At 47.4% G+C, this 26,803-nt stretch overlaps 1 protein-coding gene across 1 annotated transcript in view; it reads right to left on the reverse strand.

The window, feature by feature from the left end:
* MYO5B (myosin VB) overlaps positions 1 to 26,803 on the reverse strand; it is a 1,009,160-nt gene that overhangs the window by 198,431 nt on the left and 783,926 nt on the right. The window contains exons 18-19 of the mRNA XM_086960377.1: positions 23,316 to 23,427; positions 8,842 to 9,053 (exon numbers count right to left, since the gene is read on the reverse strand). Coding sequence (XP_086816503.1) covers positions 8,842 to 9,053; positions 23,316 to 23,427 — 324 coding nt within the window. The remainder of the gene's footprint in view (positions 1 to 8,841; positions 9,054 to 23,315; positions 23,428 to 26,803) is intronic.

Genomic DNA, 26,803 nt, shown 5'->3' on the forward strand with positions numbered 1-26,803 from the left:
GAGGCAAAGCACTGGACTGGATCACCTCCTTCCACTCTGGCAGAACACAGAGCGTCCGCCTCCCTCCCTTCCGTTTCAAAGCCACCAAGATCATCTGCGGCGTACCCCAAGGATCCTCCCTCAGCCCGACATTATTCAACATCTACATGGCCCCGCTCGCCCACGTCACCAGACTGCACGACCTCAACATCATCTCCTACACCAACACACAATTGATCCTCTCCCTCACCAAGGACCCTCAAAACCAACCTTCACAAAGGGATGAAAGCTGTCACTGAATGGATGAAGAACAGCTGTCTGAAATTGAACTCAGACTAAACCGCTCCACCCCATCTGCCTGGGACGACTCCTGGTGGCCGACCACCCTGGGAGCAGCACTGACCAAGCACGCAACCTAGGATTCATCCTCGATTCAACACTCTCCAAGTTAACGCCATCTCATCCTCCTGTTTCAACACCCTCCGCATGCTCCGAAAGATCTACAGGTGGATATCCACCAACACTAGAAGAACGGTCACCCAGGCCCTCGTCAGCAGCAGACTGGACTACGGAAACGCCCTCTACGCTCAAACCCCGGCCAAACTGCTGAAACGACTGCAACGCATACAGAACGCCTTTGCACGCCTGATCCTCGACATCCCTCGCCACAGCCACATTACACCCCACCTGAGAGACCTGCACTGGCTTCCCGTCAACAAGAGATCTCCTTCAAACTCCTCACCCACATACACAAAGCATTTCACAACACCGGACCAGCATACCTCAACAAACGACTCACCTACACCCCCAACCGCCAGCTCCGCTCCGCCGACCTCGCCACCGTTCCCTGCATCCAGAGAGTGACGACCGGCGGCAGATTATTCTCCTACCTCGCCGCCAAGTCCTGGAACATCCTCCCTATCCTCCTACGGCAGACGGAAGACCTACTAACCTTCAGGAGGCTACTCAAGACCTGGCTGTTCGAGCAGTAGCAGCACACCCCTCCCCACCAGGACCCTGAGACCCTCACGGGTGAGTAGCGTGCTTTACAAGTGTATTGGTTGATTGATTGACAATTCTGGGTTTGCGTATATGTTTCCCAGAAGCCATGCTGTGCATCTCAATTCACCTTTGATAGTATGACGTCAGGCAGCGGGGTAGTCATTCTCTACTTTTGCACTCGTAGATGAAGACACCTCCAATACAACTGGTCCAAAGCAGGTGGCAACATACAGAGAGACGTTGAGAGGACAAAGAGTGCCTTTATATCCTTGTTGCCCCGGAAGATGAGGTAAGTCCTGCATCTCAGATCTTCAATCTTGCCCAATTTGTGAAACTTTTGAGATGATGGTTCATTGCCTGCAGATTTCCCAAATTCCCAACTCCAGCTTGGCATTGCTCTGGGATCCTGTGGTGCTGGGATCATGATCAGGCCCATGGGTTGAAATAACTGGTTTCTGCATTATTCCCCACTGCGGACCACACCGTTCAGAGAGCCAGCAAACAAAACGCTATCAGGCAGATGTGGTCTAGAACAACCCAAGATAGCGCTTCACTGGCAAGGATGACACAAGGTGTGGTCCCTCAAGCATGCTGGTGCAGGCGGTGATACAAAACAGAACAGTGCGGGCAGATACTAATCAGTTCATCATCCTGTAGCTTCCTTTGCAAGCGCTGGAGTGAGCAGTATCCATGTCGTCATTTCCATGAGATGCCATGATTATTAAGAAAGGTCTAATGCTACAAAGTTCTTAAGCTGGATAGCACCCATCCGCCGATGGGCTCCATAACAGGCACTTCATTCTTCTTAGAGGCTCTGCAATGTTCTCAAGCAGAAGTTCTCACTGCAGAGCCCATGAGCCCAGGATTATGCCTGGAAGCTCCATCTTGAGGCTTTCCCTCCCGGGCTCCGGGGACGGAGTTCTTAACTCATAGTTGTTTTATATGCAACCGTTGTCATTCATCACTGTTTCCTTATGTTATTCTGTATTAATTCAGTTTGTGCGATTTACTTACATCAAGATAGCTTTCTACCTTTCATCCTTTCCTAAATAGTCTCCTAAAGCTAGCTTGATAATAATTACTTTCCAATTAATATTTTCTTATTTCTTTTTAGATTTAAAGTGTTTCATTTCCATAACTTTATTTTTCACAATAATAAATTAACTACATACATCTTAGGAATGTCTTTACCCCTTCTAAAGAGAAGCCTTAGGCTCACCCTATCTACCAGAAGAGAAGTAGCTATGTACCTTCTATAAAATTTCCAAGTTTTTTAGGTCAATGCAATAAGATGCTTGAAACCAAAGATAGGGTTCATTTTAGACGTATTACCAATGACGTTTATATCTGCATACATGTAGAATTCTAAACATGTTGTGTGCATGTGATATTCTACTATGGTGGCCACAAGTCTGTGCTATTTTATTCTACACGGAAGTGTGAATTCTCTCAGCTAGGTATGGTGGGTATTATAAGGTTTAAAATATAAATTCTAGAAGTACATAATTAAATGTAGATCTTGAAGGCTTACTATTGGTTGTAAATACAGTGTTTACAGCAAGGCCAAGCGTGCACTAGCACCTGCAAACAAGTAACTGTTAAGCTAAAAATTCATTTAACGCCTTGTGGATACCCGGCCGGGATATCTCACAGGGGAATACCAGGACGGGTTCCCTAAGCAAGCGCCTTGGGACCCCTGGGTTAAAGTGCGCTATATAAATCGAAACACATTTACATTTACATTTATTCGACTCAAGAAAAGTCTACGGGTGAATTGTATAGACCGCCTCACAGCTCTTTTTGCAAGCTTGAACGCTCATTTCGGCTTAATATACGTTCAGCGCCCTCATCGGTGGCCAATGAGGAATAGACTGCATGGGTCTGACTCCTCATCAACAGTACAGCCAGGAGGAGATCTGGATCAATCAACGGGTTGAGCTCAAGCTGACGTCCAAATACTCAAAAGTAAACCATAGACATGCTGGGACAGAAAATGGCCACCCCTTCTTTGAAAGTAACTCAAAGTCGGCCTGGGGCACGTGAGTCTCCCGGCTCCTGCTAGCAGTGAGCAAGAGTCATCGGCCTGGGGCTGAGGGACCTTGATGTGCCTCATAGGTCCATAGGGTGCATGTGACATCTTTGAACCGTGTGCTTGCCATCCAGGAGTATCTGGTCACGGCATTGCTCAGTGTTAGTTTCCAGGGCACCCTTAAGACCAATGGCACCCATTAGCGCTGGGTGCCACACCAGCGTCCAGGAACCTAGCTTACAATCGAGACGTCATGAAATATTTTACAGGTAGGTGCCACGCTTCCCTAGGTTATAGAGATGTTTAAGTTGACCCACACATCAGTTCGACCAGGACTGTGCACTAGACGGCACATTCAGGAGAAACGGCGACCCTGGCATCCCTATTAGGACAGAGGATGATCAATACAGTCACGCCCAGAAGGTAGTTGGGTTATGTCACTACCTGGGGGACATTGTAAAGTCATGCGGGGGATATTGTCTCCTTCAAGCACTTCAGCGAGCCTTTGGCCAGAAGACTAGTATCCTCTACGAGCCTCGCAGAGCGCCGTGCCATGATGATCTGCCGGTTATTAATAAGCCCTGGGCAAGCATGCAAGTCTGAGTCATCGCCAAGCTCGTTTGGAGTCTGTGGCCGCGGTCCTGGTCAGCAGGGCTACAGGTTCCCACGACTCCTGGAGTACATTTTCCTTGACTTGGTCTTCCATGCAGGTTGCAGACTCGGTTCAGTCTTGGCTCTTGTCCTTCAGGCAGGAGGAGCACCAGTTGTAGCAGAGACGCTCCTCTTCTTCCAACCGGACAAAGCAGCTCCCCGGTAACAGAGGTCCTACGGGCTTGGTTCGAGCCTTTTGGGGAATGTTTAGAGTCCATGTTTCAGCTACAAGTGTCTCAGCTGAGCAGCAGAGTCTGTAGCTTAACTCGAAATGTGTACAGAACACCGCTTCTGGACAATGATTATGAATGAGGCAAATTTACATATTATGATCATTTCCATGTTTGTCGGTGAGCCTAAGAACCTGTCTGGATTTTAGGTTCTGTTGTTCTGTCCACCAAGCACTAGCATTTATCCAAACCTTGGCCGACTGATTGAACGTGAGGGCCCAGCTGGCCCTCTGGGCACCTACAAACACTACAGCGGGAGGTACAGGAAAGACAAGAGCGGTCTGATGGGTTGTCATTCCAGCACCGATATCTGAAAACAAGTAGGCTGTTCGGCCGGAGCGGCCAGGGGCTACTGTGGCGGCAGAGTTTTAGATGCATGCATTTTAAGAACCAACCCTTGCATGCTGAAAATAGCAAATTGGGTCAGGAAGACGCATAACCCTGAAGCAGCTGTAAGGATTGGGAAGCCACTATATTGGGGCTGTTAGAAATGGGATTTGTGCTGGCTAGGGGTTATCTTCAGCGTGTAACTCCCTGGCCCTGACTAGAGTGGTGGTTTAGGCCTCAGTGGTTAGGCGCATGCCCTAGTGAACCAGAAATCCCATTTCTAACAGGGGCACTTTCATTGTATCTAGCACAGGACACCACTGTGATAACAGAGCACACCCACCCACAAAGCACACAAGATTTCAGCAGTGGGAGAATGGATAGTGGTTCACAGAGAGACAGTAAACTCCTCTTCAGACCTGAAAGTGTTTTATTATTGCCCTAACTATCAATTACTGCCACCAACAGTATGTCTGCCACAGCCTTGACTGTGAGTGGGGGTAAGTCTGAGTGTACCCTGAGCACAGCTGAGTGTAGATCTCTGGTCAGCAATAGAAAAATACAAAGCACCGGACTCAGCCAGGTTAGGATGTGAGGTCTGTGGGAAAGTTACATAGAGAGAACCAGAAGTAGTAAAAAGTAGTTTTATCTTAAGGCTGGAGATCTGGTGCAGAAACTCCTGGGTGCCTATGTTACCCTGGAGGTTCAAAGATGGGCCTTTTCTAGCACATGAGTCAATTCATTATGTTCTGTAACGCTGTTAGCCTTAGTATAGTTCACATTGTGCCACTAGTCTGGCTCGTATCATAGTCAGCTCATTGAAGACCAGGGTCTGAGTCGCCGGTGATATGTCCTGAGTGTTGTGTTCTGCATGGTCTCTGGTTGGGTGGCAGTGCTGTGTTCTATTTAGGCCTTCCTGAATATCTTCTTGGCCGCTTACAGGTGGTGCAAAACGCCACGGCTAGGGCCACACTTATGGTGGATATCTGGACACACTTGACTCCTCACCTGAAGTCCTTGCACTGGCTTTCAGTACGTAAGAGGACACATTTTAAAGCTTTGGTTCTGACTTTTAAGGCCTTTCATAACATTGGGGCCCAATATCTGAGAAACAGATGCCACCACTATGTTCCTCTCAGAAGTTTGAGATCCTCAAATCAGCGCCTTTCGCAAATCCCAAGGTTCTCCCGCTCTCGGATGGGCGGGCGGTCCTTTCAGGTGGTAGCTTCGCAGCTTTGGAATAATCTGCCGCCAGCCTTATGTCAGGTGCAGGACCTCCTTAGCTTTAGACGTGGATTAAAAACTTGGCTCTTCTCACAATAGGTCAGCGGCCCCCGGGGCGTCCTGTTTGGCTCTGTCACTGGTTCTTCTTCTTTTATTGCCGGGACACTCCAGGGAGTAGCTGTGCGCTTTATAAATACCCAGTAACATAACATAACATAAAATACACGCTGTAGCACGTGGAATGTCACTAACTAATCAGTGCGTCTGCGTATAGAAACCTGTACACATGTGTAACAATCTACTCATGGCATTCACCCGCTGACAGCTGCAGTGGTACATGCATTGTATGTGCACATGCACTGCAGAGCTCTTGTGTCTTTGTAGACATATTTTCTTTTTAGCTTGTAATGCTCCTGCCTGCTTCCTAGTAAGAGGGTATTCTAACCTGTTGGACCTGTTCCAGTGGAGCTGGCCGAGCAAGGTGGCAGGTGGAGGTGCTGTGCACCCCCCCCTTTTGGTGTTCCATCGGGGATTAAACTTGTTAAATATATATCCCTTTTGTAGTGTTTTACTTTACAAGAGGTCTTGCTGTTTTTTGCTATTCATATGTATTTCTTTACCTTGGCCTACAGCATGCATGAAGTCTCTTGTTGGCTGCACCATCTCCTGGGGACGAGGGTACACTCTGCTTGGACAGGAAGCAACGCCCAAATAGACCCCCAGACTGCTCAAAAAAGCAGCCCACAGCAGCCCTCGGACATTGGCCCCTCGGGCATTGCCCGAATGACCCCGTTACCAATCTGACGCTGAGGGTGGGTAAACTTACCCCCTTAACACCCATTGGAGGCAGACAAAGGGCACGGCAGCAATAGAGCGCAAAAGCGCGCCACAGAAAAGGTCAGTGAGTGACCAGCGAGTTTGGGTTCAAAGGGCCCACTCAAGAAAGAGGGACGTGGTTGCAAGCATGGCCTAAAAGGCCACCGGGACAAGCAGTCCCCAGCTTTGTCTCATTCCAGCTGACAAGGTTTGCTTTCCCACACAATGAGGGCAGCGAGACAGTCATCCAAGGGCTGAGTCACTGGTTCAAACCACAACGGATGAGGACAAGTAGAGTCCATGGTGAAGTAATAGGGTGCAACGTTGGTGCCAAGGCTGAACACAATCCGAGCCAGATGATCTGGAGCTCCGTTGAGACGCATTTAGAGAAGCTTTTTCCTTCAGGAAGGGATAGATCGAACAGATGTGAGCGGTGAGCTAGGTTACTCACAATACCCGATAGAATAGAGAAAAACCTGGGAATCATCAGACAGCACCATCGGGCGCGGATCACATGGGCATATTATGTTAGAAGTGCAGGAATCTCAATGGGGTACATCAGGGCAAGAGCCATAGCATAAAATAACCTTGGCCACTAGCCAATCCGTAGGCAAAATAAGGACTCCCGATTAGGTCATGGCATTTGGGTGAAGACACGAAACGGTAATCAGAGCGGGTGGCACCAAAGCCCGGTAAAAGACACTGGTGCAGATTGGTCAGCCTGGTTTCCAGCGAACAATAGATGTGGGGGGAGGGTGCACCACAAGGTTCAAAGGGAGTGCCCCTACCCCCAGCCCACCCAAGAGTCATGTGCCTTCGCCTCTGGTTGTTTCCTTTTGGATTACGCAGTTGACAAGGTTCATCTGTCAAGAGGACCTTAGATAGAAGTGGTCCTTTAGATAGCCCGCATGCTGATAAGGCACAGCTGGACTGTTGAGGGGCCCATGACAAACCCCTACCGGGGGGTGGTAACGGGAGCCAGAAGCAGCTAAGCCCAGAAAAACGCAAGGTACCGATTGGTCAGCATAGTTTGAAGCGACCAATCAGCAGGGAGCCTTCAGGGCCTGCCACAAGGTCAAAAGGGCGTGTGTCCCCTCCCCAAGAGTCATGCACCTTAGCCTCTGGTGGTTTACTCAGAGATTACACTGATTACAAGGTTTGTCTGTCCAGTGGAGTGAGTGATGTGCTCCTCCTGTATGTTGTAGAGACACTTGAGCGGCTGGTTCTACTAGTTGTGATGGGAGCTGTCGATGGTCGGTAATCCAGCCGGAGCGTGGCAGGGAGTCACAAGGTTTAACAAGAAATATCTTCACATAAGGACGTAAAAGGGCAATTGCCTGAACAAGGTCCTTGGGATGCCTTACGGCAGGGACTCTTGAGACAATTGCCCGGACAAGGTCCTTGGGATAACTCACGGCAGGGATACTTGAGGGCAGACAAAAGGGTAAGAGATGGTCAGTGCTGGGCGAACACAGCACTTACAGCCCAGGCCTGGCCATGTGGCCGCGAGTGCCACACATTTGGTAGCAATTTGAAGCCTCAAAGCTGCAACCTGCTGTACCAAGTGAAAGAAGTAGAGCTGTCACGACAGTTGGAACGCGATTTACGGCAACCTTGAAGAGCCATCATGACTGGAAGGATGCTGCATTGCAGGATTAGGCAAGTTATGGTTATTAATATGCAATAAAGTATAGGATGTACACAGTATAACCTGTTATGGAGAATGTCTTCTGTTGTAGTCCAAGATGAACCAAAAATGAACATGTTGATGACCGATGCAATCATGACAAGTGTGTACTAACGTATGACGTGAATAAACTGCAGCCGTTCCAACACCACAGAAGGTCTTGGTGTACATAATTGATGGGAAATAAGGAATGGCGGGAGGGTCTGTGAGTTGCTCACGCAGCTAGGGGGGGGTTTATAGTGACAGGACAGACATTTTTACTGTCTTAATGAGGGGGAGTTGTCTATTGACTACCCCTGTGCTTTTTAATTGGTTTACTAAACCCGTGAAATGGGGTCCTTTCCTCCATTGATGTGGTACATAGATAACGCATTATGCGTTAGAAGGGATCATTTTGTAGAGGGCGTCTGTGGTTCAATGACTTCAAATGGTACCTAAGGTGGCAGAGAGATAGACGACGAGTTTTGGACTCAACAATAAAGCAAAGTCCCAACACACTAGAGGTAAAAGGCTCTGAAGGTAACAATCTTTGCCCCCAAACTTCGGATTGCCCTAGGGATCCTGAAAAAGTTCCCTCTTCAACACAGATCAGTGCTGCAGCTCATTATGAAAAAACAACCATATGTTTGGGAACATAACTGGTTTAGCAAGATATTACCTGTTGTGCTTTCGAGTATAAAGAAGAGGTTGGTTCTAAATGTGTATTAATACCCTGACAAATATATCACATTCCCGCACATTCATAACATTTTGGTGCACTTGAACACTGAATATTTGAAATGTTAGCTTTATGTAGGTCTGCAATCCATGACCCTCATTCCTGGGCGTAAAATTACCCTAGTTTGGACATTCTAACATTGGCGGGTACAACCCAATGAAGAGAAAGCGATGCTTACCTGCGAGCCAGGTGTCCTCGCGTATACCTCTGGATGGTGATAGCAGCCGCCTTCATCCTCCTGTACTTGACCCTCTGGAGCCAGCCCCGAACCGTCTTCTGAATCATGATGGTGGCGGCTCGGAACTTATCTGCGCGGAGCTTCTCCAGGTACGCCACCTGGCCTGCGCGGAAGAATATCTTGGTTCGTCCAAACTGGAATTTATCAGGATCCTTTGGGGAGAAAAAGGAAAAAGTAAGACAGATGAACCGCTAGAGTAGTTCAGAGGATCTACAATGCAGGGCCTAGAGCAGGATACAGCTGTTTTCAGAGGTGAGGTCCCATTACTCCGCGAACAGATCATGTCACTTGCACCGATGCTGGGAAATTTTGCAATAACATTTGCACTGACGACCGGAGCAGGATTGAAATTTGGAACTTAGTAATCAGTGCAAAAGCAACATTTTGGAGCAGGTGGTGAACATGAATGCCAACTCAAGGCTGGTGCAAATTGTCTGGATGAGGTGCAGAGAAGCCCAGCACTGGTGCAGCATCATGATGTGGCTCTTGGTCCTTTCAACAGAGCCAAGATCAGCTACCACTCTATAAAACTAACAGACCTCTCCACGTAGGAAGATGTACCAAGCTTTCAAAACAGGAAGAATGTGGGGATCTTGAGAGAAGAGGATAGCCTGTGAACTGTGATGGTTGGAATAGTGGGTACACTTACATTTACTGAAATCAGAAGGGCCCTAACCTCTGCCTCATGCACTGGGAGGACTTTCACTACCTGAATCAAACCAGATCACCTGTTGTACTCCCAACTTCTCACTACTACAAGGCCTGGCTTTAAAGTAACCAAACAGGAACAGTGCAAGGATTGTTGGTGCTCCAGGCAAAACAGCATTTTGTCAGAGGACCTCTCAGTGCCATCTAGCAAAATGGAAAGTCATTGGGCAATTTCACCTAACTTAGCGCCATCTAGTTGAATCATTACTAATTGCTGCTCTAGACTGCCTTACTGAGCCCCATTTCATAACATACAAGTGTGGCTGGGTGAATGCAACCGGTAATAAATACAGTTGGAATGTAAGTGCCTTAGAGGCCATGCAGACATAGGTGTGAGCCTACAATTTGTGTAGTTATTGTCTTTTCTCTTTGATGACTCAGCAAATTGCCAGACACACGTAAAAGAAACCCAAGCATTGCATAGATTCCATGCTGTGCAGCTATCAGCCCAAACCATACACCAGTAGATTGTCTATACACTGCACAATCAGCGAGCACAGGGTTAAGGTAATTGCGCAACTGCACAATTAGATATTATTTTTTTCTGCAGTTCCAGCTCGCTTGAACAGTCATTGAAATGCATTTTCCTGCTCTCGGGAAAGATTTTGACAACCTGCACATCTGGCTTCTTTTCCACTGCCCTAGGTGCAAACATCTGCAGACCGTCTGATACTGCTGTGCACAGATGACAATTTTCTTCACCTACTGTGACTCAGTAGCACTAACATCTGAGTGCAGCCCAGCAGCTGACTCTGCAGAAAATCCTCGGTGTAGACTTCTAGAAGGGGTCCTTTTCACTTCAGAGACGGACACCTTCGATACCCAACATTAACAATACTAGCACACCATTATTGCCTGCTGTTGAGGGCTATAACAGTTGTGAAAGGCCCTCAACCCCAGTTATGTTCCTAAATTGTAGGCGAAGGCCTATAACAAAGAGAGGCCATTTAACAGCTGAAACAGCCTGCGGCCGAGGGCTATGAGGCCGTTGGACCATTTCACCCATATAGGGTAAAATATTCTAAATAAAAAAGGGTGGAACGGAAAACAATGATATGTTGGCGCATAAGGCTAGAACCAGTCAGTACAGTCTCGGAGCAGCTCCATTGTCTTAAAGGAGCCCTCGACATGCCAATGTTCAGAAAATAACAATAATAATTACTCAATAAAGTGATGCTGGTTTTACAAACCTCAGAAGGATGAAAGGCTAAATTGGCCAAAGAGGAATGAGAATTTGCCTAGCCTTGGTGCTGGTAAGTTCCAATTCTATTAAGGACTCGGAGGCGAGGATTATGCCATTCTTTCTTCGCTTTATTCTCTACAGCAGCAAGAAAAAATATATCACAAACGATTTTTCCCATGAACATTCGGGAAAAAAACAAAATCAAACATGAGTCCTATCACAGTGTCCATGCACCGGTGGCTCCCATCATGCTCCGCTGTTCTTGCCTCCTCCTCTTTCTTCGCGCGAAGCTTGAACCCTAGTCCAATCACGCATCCTGTTTTGAATTATCCGCACCTGCAATAGAACACACCATCAGATCTATCCCGTTCCAACAGAACGTCAGCAGTAAAAGGAAGAGCATTACATTGCAGAGCAATAGCCGTACATCCGTTAAAAGGAACATAAACGCTTTACTTACTATGCATACGGGGAGGGTCCACTTCAAGGAAGTCACTGGGGGGGGATAATCCTCGCCTCCGAGTCCTTAATAGAATTGGAACTTACCAGCACCAAGGCTAGGCAAATTCTCATTCTATGTCAGGACCGGAGGCTTCGGATTATGCCAGTTCAAAGCTTATCGACCACCAACCGAGCTACATTGATAACTGACTTGAAATAGAACCTCTTGAACGTGGAGTCCGAGGACCAATCAGCCGCTCTCATAAAATCCTCCAGTCGAGCCCCAAGGGCAAAAGCTTTAGAGGCCATGGCTCCTCGCGCTGAGTGAGCCCCAAATTGCTTGGTATCAATCCCCGCCTCCTGCATCACCCAACGCACCACCGGGCGATCGTTGGCGAAGTAACTGCCTTATACGGTTTTCGTAGGGCAATAAGTAGCTGTCGCTCACCCGGAGGGCGAGTATCTTCAGTCATATCTTCATAAGCACGGAGGCACTGCACCACACACAGTTTAGGGGAGTCCCTAAAGGCCGGGCAGGAAATAACCCTAGTAAGGGTCTTGGTCCGCCTGCTGACGGTAAAAGAAACTCCCTCTGGAGAAAAAACTCTGGCCGTGATATCCAGCGCTCGCACGTCCGAGACTCGCCTGCATGACACAAGGCACAACAACATGGCCAATTTAGCAGTCAACTCTTTACGAGATAAGAACCTGTTCGGCTGCCAGGAAAGGAACAAATTCAGCACCCTGTTCACATCCCACAGGGCGGAATACCGAGGCTCCGGCGGCAAGGAAAGCCGTATACCTCTCAAGAGCCTGCAAACAAAAGGGTGTTCACCAACCGGGGAACCCTGAACCAGGTCATGTCCCGCCGAGATCGCCGACCTGAAAGTATTGATCGATCGATAAGCCAGATCGTGGTGAGCCAGTTCGGCCAAAAAATTCAGGACATTTACTACAGCTGCCCCCACGGGATCAAAACCCCGTCGCACACACCAACGGCTCCACCTATGCTGATCGGTAGCGTTTGGTCGTGCTGTCAGCCCAAGCCTTGGAAAGCAAGTCCTCTGCTGTTCTCGAAAGGCCAGGCAGCGTCCAGCGACGCCGGAGAGCCTCCACGCCATCAGGCGCAATGATCCCTCCTGGACTAACCTGTGGGGAGCTCCTTCTGGATTCAGCAGAATGTGAGGAGACTGGGGGAGTAGATTGGAGAATCCCAGGAAAGTTCCAGTAGAACCGGAAACCAAACTTGCGATCTCCACCACGGAGTGATCATCACCACCGGCGCTAACTGACGGCGCAGCAACGCCGACAGGCGCGTTATCATCGAGAACGGAGGGAAAGCATAGCCCTGCACGCCCGACCAGTCCTGGAGGAACGCATCGGTCGCCTCTGCCAGAGGGTCGGAGCGCCAGCTGAAATACCTCGGGAGTTGGTGGTCCAGGCGGGACGCGAAGAGATCCACCGAGAACGGACCCCAACGGTCCGAGAGCCTAGCAAACAGAATAGGATCCAGCTTCCAGACGCTGGCATCCATGACATTCCTCGAGTGCCAATCGGCCACCTCGTTCTGGCGTCCCGGCAAATATTCCACCGTAACCGACGCCTGATGGTCCAGGCAAAAGTGCCAAAAGTCCCTGGCGAGGTCCGCCAACATTTTGGACCTGGTGCCACCCAGATGGTTGATGTAACGGACCGCCGACACGTTGTCCATCCTGAGAAGGACGCAAGATTGCACTCTTTCCTTGGTCCAACATTGCACTGCGAAGGAGCCCGCTAGCAACTCCAAGCAGTTGATATGCAAGGACTGTTCGAAAGCGGACCAGGCGCCGCCCGTGGAGAAATCTCCGCATCTGGCACCCCAGCCTGAACGACTGGCCTCCGACTCTATCACAATGTCGGGAGCCAAGCCGAAGATCGCACGGCCATTCCAGGCTTCCATGTGCGTGAGCCACCACCTCATCTCGTCCCTCACATCGTCCGATAAAGGAATCAACTGAGAGTACGTCAGTCCCCTCCGGAGATGGTACGCCTTCAAGCGTTGCATGGCGCGATAATGGAGGGGGCCTGGGAAGATAGCATGAATCGAAGACGACAACAGGCCCACTAACCTCGCCAGGTGACGCAAGGAAATCAACTGCTTCGCCAAAGTTTGGCACAACTCGTGTCTGATCCTCGACATCTTCCTGGCCGGTAGACTCAAGGTGGAAGACACCGAGTCTATGTTGAAGCTGAAAAACGTCGCGCCTTGCGCGGAAACCAGAAGAGACTTTTTCTCGTTGATCATGAACCCTAGGCCTTGCAAAAGGTTGACCGCTGACTGCAACTGAGACCGTAGCCTCCTGGGGCATTGGTCCATGAGCAGCATGTCGTCCAGGTATACTATCATCCTGACACCTTGGGCCCTCAAGGCCTCCACCGCCGGACGCAACACTTTCGTGAAGCACCATGGCGCCGAGGAGAGCCCGAAAGGTAGAGTGGTGAACTCGTAGACCTGATCGTCCCACCTGAACTGGAGGAAACGCCGGTGTGGAGGGAAAATCGGAACCGCTAAGTAGGCGTCCTTTAAGTCGAGCCTGACCATCCAATCGGACGGACGTAAAACATCCTGCAAGAGATGTATCTCCTCCATTTTGAAATGGCGATACACCAGCCACTCGTTGAACTCCTTTAAATTTATCACAGGGCGTTTGCCCCCATCGACCTTGTCTACCAAGAAGAGATTGCTGATGAAACCTGAGGGGTGTTCGCAAGCGCAACAAATCGCGCCTTTTTGGAGGAGGGCCGCTACCTCTTCGCTCACCAAAGCTGCATCGCGCTGGGAAAAGGTAATGGGGCGAGGACGTTGTAGCTGACATGGATGGCCATGGAACTCCAATTGGAAGCCCTGCACCGTCTGCAGCACCCATGCATCGCTGGCAAGGGAGGCCTATGCTGGAAAAAACTGCACCAGCCGCCCTCCCACACGCAAGCTCGCGGAAGGTAGCACACTCACCTCGACCACCGTCTTGCTGTTGGCCTCGTTGACCGCCACGTCCTCCAAACTTCTGCCCTCTTGTGGGGTAGAAATTGTTGAATCTGGCCTTGTCCTGATACTGGCCACGTCCGGAGCCTTGTCCTCTATCTGAGCTGGTGCCCCGACCGAACGAGCGGCCCCTGCCTCGTCCAGCCTTGTCAAAAACACGAGACGCGAAAACCTTCTTGATGTTTGACTGAGCACGATCTAGGGAAGTAAACGTAGCTGCGAATTTCCCTAGCTCCTTAATGAACGGGTCACCGAACAAGCCCCCTTGGGCCACCGCTCCTGCCTCTGACGAGGTGAGATCGCCCAGCTTGGGGTCCACCTTGATGGGGAGAGAACGCCTCCTCTCCGTAGAGAGAGCGCAGTTGGCGTTGCCCAAGAAAATGATGGCCCTCTGGGACTTCCGGGGAGATCACGTCGCCCGACACTTTGGCCTCCTCCGCCATATCCAAGATCTTGGTCATGGGGCCAATCGCGTCCAAAAGCTTGTCCTGGCAGGTGCGCCAGAACCTGTTGATCCCTTTCCGGGGGTCCTTGACGAACTTCTGGAGGAAGGTCGCCATCTTCGGGTCGATGTCTGGGGTCATGGGCACTTTCCCTCCAACGAGGGCCGGGGACACTCCGCACGCAGGCGGCTTCTGGCCTCCTTATCCACCGGCTTCCTCAGGCGATTTGCGACGTACTGGGCTACCTTGTCACACGGGACCCATTTGGAGGACCTGGGGTGGACGATGTTGTCCGGGTCCAGCATGTCGAACGGTGCAGCGGAGGAGGAGGGCTGTGAAGGCAGCCACGACCGGGAAGAACAGGCCTCCTCTTCTGAGTCCGGAGAGTCGTCGTCCTGCAGGTGGTCCGGAGACATAGTACGGGGTGAAGGAGGAGGAACTTCCGAAGGAAGAGGTGGAGGAGGTTGCGAGTCCTCTAAGGCCTTGAAGGCGCTCTTCACCCGTGCGAAAGCCGCCGAGTCAACCCCCTCAGTGCAAGGCTTCTTCGGAGGAGGGGGGGAGGGGATGCGTCTGGGCCGGAGGCCGGAGCAGGCGCAGGAATAAGGGCGGCAAGCTTAGCGTAAGCCTCATCCAGGCGCGCCGAGAGCCGCTGCTCAAGGGGGACCATGGCCTGGTCCACCGCGCGGTAGATCGAGTCATCGACCGCCTGGTAGAAACCATCGTCCAAGGGGACGTAATTCAGAGGGTCCTCCTCTGGGTATTGGTCCGCGTCCCTCTGCATGGCGAGGTCAATTAGGCTCAAAGCAGCAGGGGCGTAAGGAAAAAACCAAATGACCCTCCACAGGGCACTCTATGGTCTGGGGTGTCCCAGCGATGTGGGTGGCCCAAGGCGCACAATTAACGGGCTTGGCCCTGGAAACGCTACAGCCCTCAGAGTCCTGGGGCGCCCCCCGGCAAAGCGTTCCCATGCCGAACAACGGCACGGTTACGACCCGAAGGGTGTTTGAAAGCAGAATACAACCCAGAGGGCGTCAAGAAAAACAAGGGAAAACCTAATTGCGACCCCGCAGGGTGTCAGAGCCGGGAGGCTGGGCAAGGCCTACCCGCTGGTGACAGGACCGCGCCAGAACACTCTGGAAGCACCTGGGAATGGCCCTTCAGCAGACGAGGCACCGGCCCCTAGCGGCAAGTCCACCGCACCGCACACTACTGGGCCACAGAATCGCGTAAGGAGCGCACTAGGCGTCACGCGACCGAAGAGGGGAATCTGTGAAGAAATAACAGAACCGACACCTGGCCAAAGGCCTAAGCGTACTACACAGAACCCAAAACCCAGGAGAGAAGGAAAAACCAACTTAACTTGCTGCGAGCAGCGAAGAAAGAGGAGGAGGCAAGAACAGCGGAGCATGATGGGAGCCACCGGTGCACGGACACTGTGATAGGACTCATGTTTGACTTTGTTTTTTTCCCGAATGTTCATGGGAAAAGTAGTTTGTGATATATTTTTTCTTGCTGCTGTAGAGAATAAAGCGATGAAAGAATGGCATAATCCGAAGCCTCCGGTCCTGACATAGAATTAGACCTTGTTATGTGCCTGTCACAAATGTCAGCAGTGAACGCTTAACTCATTGAATGGCTTTGTTGGAGTACAGTTGGATGGAACTCAATGCAGAATCAATCAGGAGATTGATTTCTTTATGATGACCAAGTTCCGTTCAGTGGTGGAAAGAGGGCTTTAAGTGGGGAAGGCCTGAGGTGTCTCAGACCCGTTAGTAATTTAAACACGCATTGGCATAGCCAATAGGTCTCGCCTTTGGGACGTTATAAGTGTTTAGTTATCCAGCACAATATCCTTGGTGCAACAACATCAACTGTTGCATGGCTAAACACTTAGAAGGTCCCAAAGGCGAGACCTATTGGCTATGCCAATGCTTATTCAGTTTACAAATGACAGATACAGTGTCCTGTGAGAGATGCCTTGAAGATGGTGTTGAGATAATGTTTTTTTTAAGGGCCATTAGTGCACCAGATGCAGTGGCATTTGTGCGAAGATTGTGAGGGGCCACCTCATCAGAACATGCTCTTAAAATGGGGATTTTTTCTCGATTGCTCTTGATCTAATGTGCCAGATTGAAGGCAAGTAGTTTGAGATGGAGTATACAATACTGCTCCTATTATCTGACTTGCAGACTCTTGGGGCAGTATGTTGATCTTCAATTCCAAGAAGCGTACAAAGGGGAATAATCCAACGTGCACGCTGTTTTGTACAGTAAAAGAATCTTCGGCCTTGGAGTATTTTTGTAATTTAACCCGTTGAGTGCTTGTGAGGAGCTCAGCTCGTCATAAGGCACGGTTGAGCTGCACTCATGACGAGCTGAGCTCGTCACGGCCGTTGGAACGTTCGCACGCGGGGATAATTACCCCGCTGTGCTGAACGTTCCTAAACGGGTGTGGCTGTGACGAGCTCAGCTCGTCATGAGTGCAGCTCCACTGTGCCTCATGACGAGCTGAGCTTGTCACAAGCACAGCGGCGCCGCGCGTCGCCCCCTACCCCCGCACAGCGGGGTGATAACACCGCACAGTGAAGGGGTTAAGGAACAACGGTTCCTAAGCATAACATTTTTTGAGCAGTACTTATGGAAAATTATTCCCATGGAAAAAAAAACATATACACCGGAGTACATTCCAAACCGGTGGTAAAACCAGACAAAACAAGGACTTTAGGAAACATACAGGCAAGAAAAAAATGTCACCCTAGGGTCACTTGGTAAAGGAAGCAGTACACTTCTGCACCCAAACAGAAGATTCATACGTAGTCTAGCGGGTCAGAGTCTGTCAATGGCGTTTCGATCCTTTTTTACAAAGCACTGGCAATGCCAATAGGTTTTGCCTCTGCAAAATCTATTGGTTTTGTCAATGTTTTTTTTCTCAGGCATGTTACACAGCAGCGCGAGCTGTGCAGTGTGGCTTAATGTTTTTTTTTTAAAGCACCGTAATTAGGCCAAGGTTGACCACATAATAGCGTTTTTTTCATTGTTTTTAACTTTAAGCCACGATGTACAGCAGCTAGCGCCCCAGTGCAACATGTCTTAAGATAAACATTGACAAAACTATGTATGCACCAAGAAAAAAATGCATCCATCACACACATCTTTTAAATCGTACTGGAAATAAAATGGCATACTGTAACCAATCACTGAAAATAAAATTCCATGATTTTTAAATTTCTCAATGTCTTGCTCATCTGACACATTGCAAACGCACACATTGGACATATTTTATGCAAATGTAAATGCATAGTTTCATATATGAAACCCACACGCTCTCTCTGCAAACAAAAGCAAAGAGCTGCACACAGGCAAAATCCTGCAGACAAGCGAACACACTGCCTCACGCGCAAGAAAAACTGCATAGAAAGCACATGTTATGCTTACATGTATACACAAACGGACAGTCATACACCACACAAAGACCTATGGGATACAAACACAAAGCCAAGCTCTTGTATGTGAACACATACATAATAAAAGAAACACATATTTTGCACACGCAATCACAGGTTTGCATACATTTTACACTTCAAAGCAATCTATATAGACTCACACCATATGGACTGATTCCTGCATTTTTAATACACACTCCTGCATTCCACCTCAGTCTCAGATGTACACATTCCAAACGCCCTTGTGGTTGCTGCATATTCATACATTATAAACCTAAGTGTAATGTGCGCTATGATGTCATTAAAGGGGACACTGTGTTAAAAGGGAGGTTGTGACAGTGGACAAAGAAATACAAGAAAGAATGAAGGGGGGAAATCAAGGGAGAAGGTAGAACTGAAAGCCGGGTAGAGGAGCAAAAGGCAGCAAGAAAGTAAGTAATGAGGACGACACAAGATGAGAAAGGGCAGAAAAATAGAATTGAATAGAAAGGAAAAGAAGGGACGAGATTGCCAGAGAAGTCAAGGGGAGAATAAAAGGGAGAGCAGGCGGGTGGGGGTGAAGTTGAGAGACTGCCAAGGCAGGCGCTCCTTTAAGAGTGTATGCTGAAATGTTAAACAAGCCTAGGAGTGGTGTGTGCGTGCGTGCGCAGTCTCCACTTTTCAAGCACTACACTCATGCTTGTTGCGCGCACCTGCTCGCTCCTGCAAGATGGATGACGTCACGAGTGTGTGCTTGAAAATGAGCAGAGCGATGGCTAAGGGCACTCCTATTCAGGGCATGGCGCTGCGTATGCGAGACCTAAAATCTTTGAAACAGGGCCCTATCAGGCTTATACAGTCATGTTCTGAACTTTAATGGCAAAACACTGTTAATTTTGTTTTCAAGAATGACAGTAAAAATCCTTACAGTGCATTCCCTGTTATATTTCATATTGCATTTCTTAAGAGTATTTGCTTATTTTCAAGATGTTGTGTTTCTATAGTTTTTTCATGCAAAGTATGATCTTGTATATACATACTTTAAACTGAGCTGTCTCCAGGTGTCTGAGTGACTTCAGGTTGTGTTTGGGTGTTTATGAGAGTGCAGATCGGAGAGCTCTGACTCTGAGGCTGAAGGCAGTGCCAGTTTCTCACAGTGCCTGTCTGTGAGTCATAAAGGTCTCCACTGAGGACACCATCCACCTGATGAACTCCATCCACTCAGGATCCCCCACAGACCCATGTCCTCACCACATTTTCAACAAAGCAGACTCCATCATAGCACCACACCTCCGAGACGTCATCAACTGCTCCCTCAACTCCGCCACCTTCCCGGAGAGCTGGAAACACGCCGAACTCAGCGCCCTTCTGAAAAAACCCACAGCGGATCCCACCGAACTCAAAAACTACCGCCCCATCTCGCTCCTACCATTCCCGGCCAAAGTCATCGAGAAAGCCGTCAACAACCAGCTCGCCGCCTTCCACGAAAGCAACAAATCCCTCGACTCCTCACAGTCCGGCTTCCGAGCCAAACACAGCACGGAGACCGCTCTCATCGCAGCAACAGACGACATTCGAACTCTACTAGACAACGGAGACACAGTCGCCCTCATTCTCCTCGACCTCTCCGCAGCCTTCGACACAGTCTGCCATAGCACTCTCCTACAGCGCCTCAATAACATTGGAATCCAAGGAAAAGCACTGGAATGGATCACCTCATTCCTCACCGGAAGAACCCAGAGAGTCCGCCTCCCACCATTCAAGTCCGAGGCCACTGAAGTCATCTGCGGCGTACCCCAAGGTTCCTCACTCAGCCCCACCCTCTTCAACGTATACATGAGCCCCCTCGCAACCATCGCCCGCCAACACAACCTCAACATCATCTCCTATGCAGACGACACCCAACTGATCCTGTCACTCACCAAAGACCCCAACACCGCCAAAACCAACCTACATGAAGGCATGAAAGAAGTAGCAGAGTGGATGAAGCACAGCCGTCTGAAACTGAACTCAGACAAAACAGAAGTCCTTATCTTAGGCACCTCCCCCTCCGCTTGGGACGACTCTTGGTGGCCAGAGGCCCTTGGAAAAGCCCCCATCCCGACGGACCACGCACGAAACCTGGGCGTCATCCTGGACTCCTCTCTCTCGATGAACAGACAAGTCAACGCAGTCTCATCTTCATGCTTCAACATCCTCCGCATGCTCAAAAAAACATTTCGCTGGATCCCCACCGAAACAAGAAAGACAGTCACCCATGCACTGGTTACAAGTCGCCTGGACTACGGAAACACCCTATATGCCGGTATCACCGCAAAACTCCAGAAAAAACTCCAACGCATCCAGAACGCATCAACCAGACTCATACTAGACATCCCACGCAATGACCATATCTCTAGCCACCTGAAAAACCTCCACTGGCTCCCCGTCAATAAGAGGATTACTTTCCGACTCCTAACCCACGCCCACAAAGCACTCTACGAACTTGGACCCGAATGCCTCAACACTCGACTTTCCTTCTACACCCCCCCTCGCCAGCTTCGATCTTCCAACCAAGCCCTTGCTACCATTCCTCGCATCAATAAAATCACCATGGGAGGTAGATCTTTCTCCTACCTCGCAGCTAAAACCTGGAACTCTCTCCCCACCCACCTACGTCTCACACAGAACCACCTAGCATTCAGAAAGCAACTTAAAACCTGGATATTCGACAAGTAACCCCCTTCCCCTCCTCAAGCGCCTTGAGACCCTCTGGGTATGTAGCGCGCTATATAAATTTTTGACTTGACTTGACTTGACTTGGACAACATGCACATCCTATCCTTGACCTATCTGCAGAGTGCAAAAAGCACTGGTCGCTTATGTGCCACATTTAATTGTGTGGAAGTGTGAGATATGCCGTGGAGGATTTCAGAAAGATGTCGAGAGAAGGGGTGTGAGTGCTAACAGAGAGAGCAAGAGACTGCAGAAGAAAGTAGTGTGAAAGGGTTCATGAGAGTGTCTGAGGCACTCCGAACCCCACAGCCCTTCCACATACCCAAGCAATGTTTATTTCAGTCTCATACTTTAAGAATTGAAATATTTTTTATTCTAATTATTCACAAAAAACATTGTTATTCATTTATCTGATTGAACTAACAAGTACTATCAAAGTCAATAGGTCTGTTTGTTTTATGCATATATGTTGGTTGTTCCGTGACATGCCTGGATTCAGTAACAGAAAACACACACAGAGGCACTCATGTGGATTTTAGTTTACATGTCTTAGGCCACACCCTTAGTTAAAAGAGTCACCTGTCATGGAGAGGATGCTTGTTTCTTTGGCCACGCCTCCTTTAAAGACCCCCACCTATTTTCATCCCACTAAAAGCACATAGAGAAACTGCCCTAGGCAAGGCGTTTTGGCCTGTCAGTTTCTCATAAAGTTGACCAACCAGGTATACGAGATAACTCAAATAAAGCTAAAGACTGCAAACGAAAGACACCACCATAAGAAAAAACGGTGATCAATTTGGATGAAAACTTTGTCTTGAAGAATGATTAATGATATGTGTTGTGCCTAATCCAAGGACATACAAATTATCTGTTATTTAGAAGACAATAAAGTTGGAGAAAAATTACTAAGCTTAAATGATGACTTTTTGAAAACTCACAAGAAGAGATTTGATGATATAAATCCTAACCGCAATGAAATCCACAATGGAAATAGGCCAAAAATACATCACTTTAGACCCACTCCACTTTAAAGATTTATTTCACCAAAGGATCTTTATGTCAGAAAAGTGCAAGCTTAACTCGGGAACTGTTCCAAGAGAGGGAGTCGAGCCCTTTCACCAAAACCAAACTGACCACAATTTTCAGTTACGACAGAAGTATGCCTTCCTACTTACCACCAGGTGGACAACCACACAAATGTTATTTCATTGGGCAGGGGAACTAATTCCAGTCCATTGCTAGAAAACACTCCAGTCACGGATTTCCTATTGCCCAGTAACAGGGCTGGATTGGAACCCCAAAGCAGCCCTGGCAAATTTTGTCACCATCAACAGTACGAGCGAGCCCGAAAACTACAAGTGGGCTTTGGGGAGGCCTTCTCCTCCCGAGAACATGTGGGATAAAATGAGGTATTCTACCACACATTTTTCATGATATATTAAACTGCATTAGCTTTTAAAGCATAGTAAAAGATGACCCTACAGTGCACCAGGATACAGCAGTCTTTTGTAGGGCTCTTCAATGAATCCCCCACTAGCACCCTCCAACTGTGCCTCTCATCTCTCCATAGCCAATCACTCACATATATTTAATTTGTTTAATAGTGTCTCTCATACCAGTGTAGGGTGTCAGAGTTCTTTACATTACCCACACATACAGTGATAATGAATCATACATGTGTAAATTGGTGTATAGAAAATGTTACATAAGACAAAGGGGACTACAAGGTGTAGGAGTCAAGTGTCATCCATACTGGCGGGAATTTTTTAATAGCACTTGGTCTGGAGAAACACAAACTCAGGATTCAGAACTTAATACAGTGGTTAGGGTTGGTTTTACTAATAAAGTATTTCTACCCAAACAAACCGTTGTTGGCATCATTAAGATAATGAAAGACTGGGAAAAACATAACTTTCTAGTCTGTACCGTGTAGTTTGTATGCAGCTCTTTGATGGCAGTTCATAGCTCACTGTGCTAGATTATGATTGCAACTTATGAACTGCACAGTAACAAAAATATCTGAGAAAAAAGCAGTATCCCACGGAGCTATGCACATAAAATACTGTGCTGTGATCTGCATGGTACACACTCTTTGTAGGAAGGATTTTAACCATCTACACTACCTTACCTCATCAGAGTTATCTTGACACTTTCATTGTTGCCTGAAAACTGCTGGATATACAATGAACACTGCAACCGGTGCTTTAAAAATTGCAGCCCTGTTATAAAACCAGCCCCCCCACCCAATGCCCGTAACGGCCAGTCCAGCCTTGCTCAGTAAATTTAGTATCTATGCCCGACATTTGCAATCATCTGTTTGAGATCTGCCCCATTAGGTCCCTCCGGCGAACCATCCTACTCTCAGCACACCCATGCTTTCGTCCTTCAAGAAACAGTACTTGCTTACGGCTATCCCAGTGCAGATGCAAACCATGTCCAGAATCTCTAAATACCAGAGTCTGGACCGCCCGCAGGACTCACCCTCACAAGGTTCTCCAGCAGATTCTTGCATATGAGCTTCTTATCCGTTTGATGGACGTCCCTCTTCTTCATCAGGACCCGGTACCTGTTGAAGAAGTCATGGTAGGTCCACCTGAAACCAAGAAGACACCAACGAGTTAGCATATCTGATGAAACTCCCTGAGGTGGTTCTCACTGCGCAAATATTTAACATCGGTCAGGCAAAAGGGCAGGAAGTTATCCTTTGATCACAAAAAATAGCTTTTAAAAAAATGAAAAAATAACCTGCAATTACCAGCTACTTTTGATGGAGTCTGTATCAGCTGTAAACCAAGTCACTCCTCAAATTTCTAGCCTGTATTTTAATTTCTTATTAGTTGTATTGTAAAACGTTTTAACTTTTCCAATAGATTAAAAACGATGAGACGGTTTGAATTTTATAGTAAAAGGAATGAACATGAACAAACATATAACCCAAAGTAATCATATATTTGAGACGTAGTAAACAATACTTTTCTCATGTGACTTTGTGGTAATAACATGGAATTTGATCTTTGCATTATAGTACTAAAACTATTAGTGTGTGCTTATTACCGCGGTGTCTCTATATACCGTGTTACTGGGCCATACTTATTTTCACTGCCATGACAAGAACATGTACATTAATTTTTGTGTTGTGGTTTTCAAAATTGCAAAACTACATCGGAAATTAACATGTGCACACTCTGGTGGCATGGCATGCACAGTGAAGCTATATTTGTTACAAGTTCCCCTTCGCAGTTCTTACTAAAAAGCTCTGGATTAATATAGAGGTTTTTGAAAGAACTGCGAAGCATATATTGTGACAAATATAGCTTCACTGTGCATACCATGCCATGGGAGTGTACACATGTTTATTTCAGATGTAGTTTTGCAATATATATATATATATATATATATATATATATATATATATATATATATATCATTTAGGACCAAAGATTCCATAGGAAAATTGTTATTTGTTTTGCTAATAACTTTGGCGCCGCTTGACGAATCTCCATGAAATTTTCACAAAACGTCTCCTGTTTGGTTCAGCTGCCGTGTTGAAAGTTTTGGGGTCAAGCGGGGGCCAAGAAAAAAGGGTGATGTCCCAAAACAGGTTTTCCCCATGTTATGTCTATGGGGATTTTCCATCGAACACAACTACAGCCTGAACTGCTGAATGAAATTACACCATATTTGGCAGAAAGCTAGATGTTGGTGCAGAAAGCGTGCTTTTTGAGATTTGATGTAAATCCGTTTAGTAGTAGTAGTAGTAGTAGTAGTAGAGAAGTTAAAGTTAAAAAAATATAGATATCTGGGGACGCGAGTCATAGCAGTGGACTTGTGGATCCTACTAAAATTTGATTGGCTGTCAACACTTCAACCAGGAAGTGTTGGCAGCCATCCCTGAAAAGAAGTAAAAAATAAAGGAAAGGGGGCAGGGTAGGAATACCCTGAGCCCCCAGATATGGTGGGGGGTGGTCCCGCAGGGACCACCGCTGGAATTATAAAGCTTTTTCTTTTTTAATTTTGCCGCGGACTCTCGGGTGGACCTGTAAATCCGTAGCAAAAGGCCAGGATTGGCCAAATACCAGGGGCATGGTAAAAATAAAATGAGCAGGCGCACGGGCCTCCCATCTCAACTGGCTAAACAAAACCCCACGGACCGCCACCTTCCCTGGGCAGTCATATAATTATATGCGGTGGAAACTTGCGTATCCCCCGCTTCCCCAGGGACCACCACCTCCCCTGGGCTAAAATAAATAAGAATGCGTTGGTAACTGAGTGGATTTGTGTGTAGACCTATGAATCAGTGAGTGGGTGTATAACTACTAGTACTGGTGTGTCAATGCTTTTGAGAATGGTATTGTGGAAGTTGGAGTGGGTGTAAAAAGGGTTATATTGGGGTATGAGTGGGTGCGCCACAAATTCTCTGGATGATATCATCAGTGATGTCATTTGCGATGTCATCAGTGATGTCACTGACAATGTCATGAGTTATGTAATAGGTGAGGCCATAAGCAGTGCATTGCGTGGGTGCAAATTATAGTTTGCTCAGCTAATTATAACTGCTGAATTTCACTGGATTTGTACGTGTGTAACCTGAGCCTAACTATAATGTCCCTGTAACCTTTGTTTTTTTCAGTAGAAATATCTATCTATCTATCTATCTATCTATCTATCTATCTATCTATCTATCTATCTATCTATCTATATCTATATCTTTATCGGTAGATAGATAGATAGATAGATAGATAGATAGATAGATAGATAGATAGATAGATAGATAGATAGATAGATAGATAGATAGATAGATAGATAGATAGATAGATAGATAGATAAATATATCTGTCAAAAAACTCAAATTCACCCTTTTCATTATTCACTCCCTCTGTTGCCTGATGGATTCAAAGGCTTGATTTCTTTCTGTTTGTGTATTTGTGGAGAGGTCGGAGGTAGGGGTGGGGTAGAGTCACCACTCGTTTCTTCATTACTTGAAGGTTATTCTATATGTGTCAAATGTGAATACATATTTTATTATATGATACCCCTGGTCTTGATCACATTATATAAATAAATAAACATCCAAATAAATAATTCAACACTGAAGTGCTACATAAACTGGCATCATGTGTCATCATTGTAAATCCGAGAGAAGTCGTCAAGGCAGTACTGAAGTTTTGACTTATTCATTTATAACCAGTCTTTTAAGAGTACGGACGTCTCTGCGCGGATGGTAGAGAAGTTTTTCTCAAGTAAACACAATCCTAATACTATTATACATTTTATACATTTCCGGTGTACTGTGTTTTTGCATAGGTGCTCATATGAGACAAAACTGATTTTTTGTGACTTAAAGTGATGCAAACAACAGCAGTGATCAACTTTCCCTCACAAAATATATTTTGCACTGAAAAGTCGATGCGAGTCGGCTCGACATGCGGTGATTCTGGCCAAATCCCTTACTCTCCCCGTGCCTACCCAAAAATGAATGTGTTCTTGTGTAATGTAACTGGTGCTCATGTAAAGCGCTCCAATAATCGTGCTGTATAAAACTGCAACAGCAACAAAAAAGCCTAAAATAGCTTTATGTCACATCACGTAATACCTTTGGTAATAAATGCAAAGGGGCGCAACTGGCCAGGAACAGCATAAATTCATCAGAAAACCAGATCTTCTAAAGTAACATCACCTGGGTTTGTGTGAAATCCAAGCACCAATTTAAACCAGATGCAAACAACGGACAAGCAGAATATTGTGCAATATTACTTTCTATTCCCACGTGTAACGTAATTTTTGTTAAATTACACATTTTACATTGCTTACTCTTGGGCGGTTGTAAAAATTTGTATTGGACAGAGTCACTCAAGCACAAATGTCATGGTGGACCACTCTGGCTCATTGTTGTACAGTGGCTTAGCACTTAGTGGCACGCCTAAAATTAATTTTTTGCTACTTTAGTAAATCTGGGCCTATATGTCTGC

Source organism: Lissotriton vulgaris, chromosome 3_1, assembly GCF_964263255.1.
Source record: "Lissotriton vulgaris chromosome 3_1, aLisVul1.2, whole genome shotgun sequence".
Lineage (NCBI taxonomy): Eukaryota > Metazoa > Chordata > Amphibia > Caudata > Salamandridae > Lissotriton > Lissotriton vulgaris.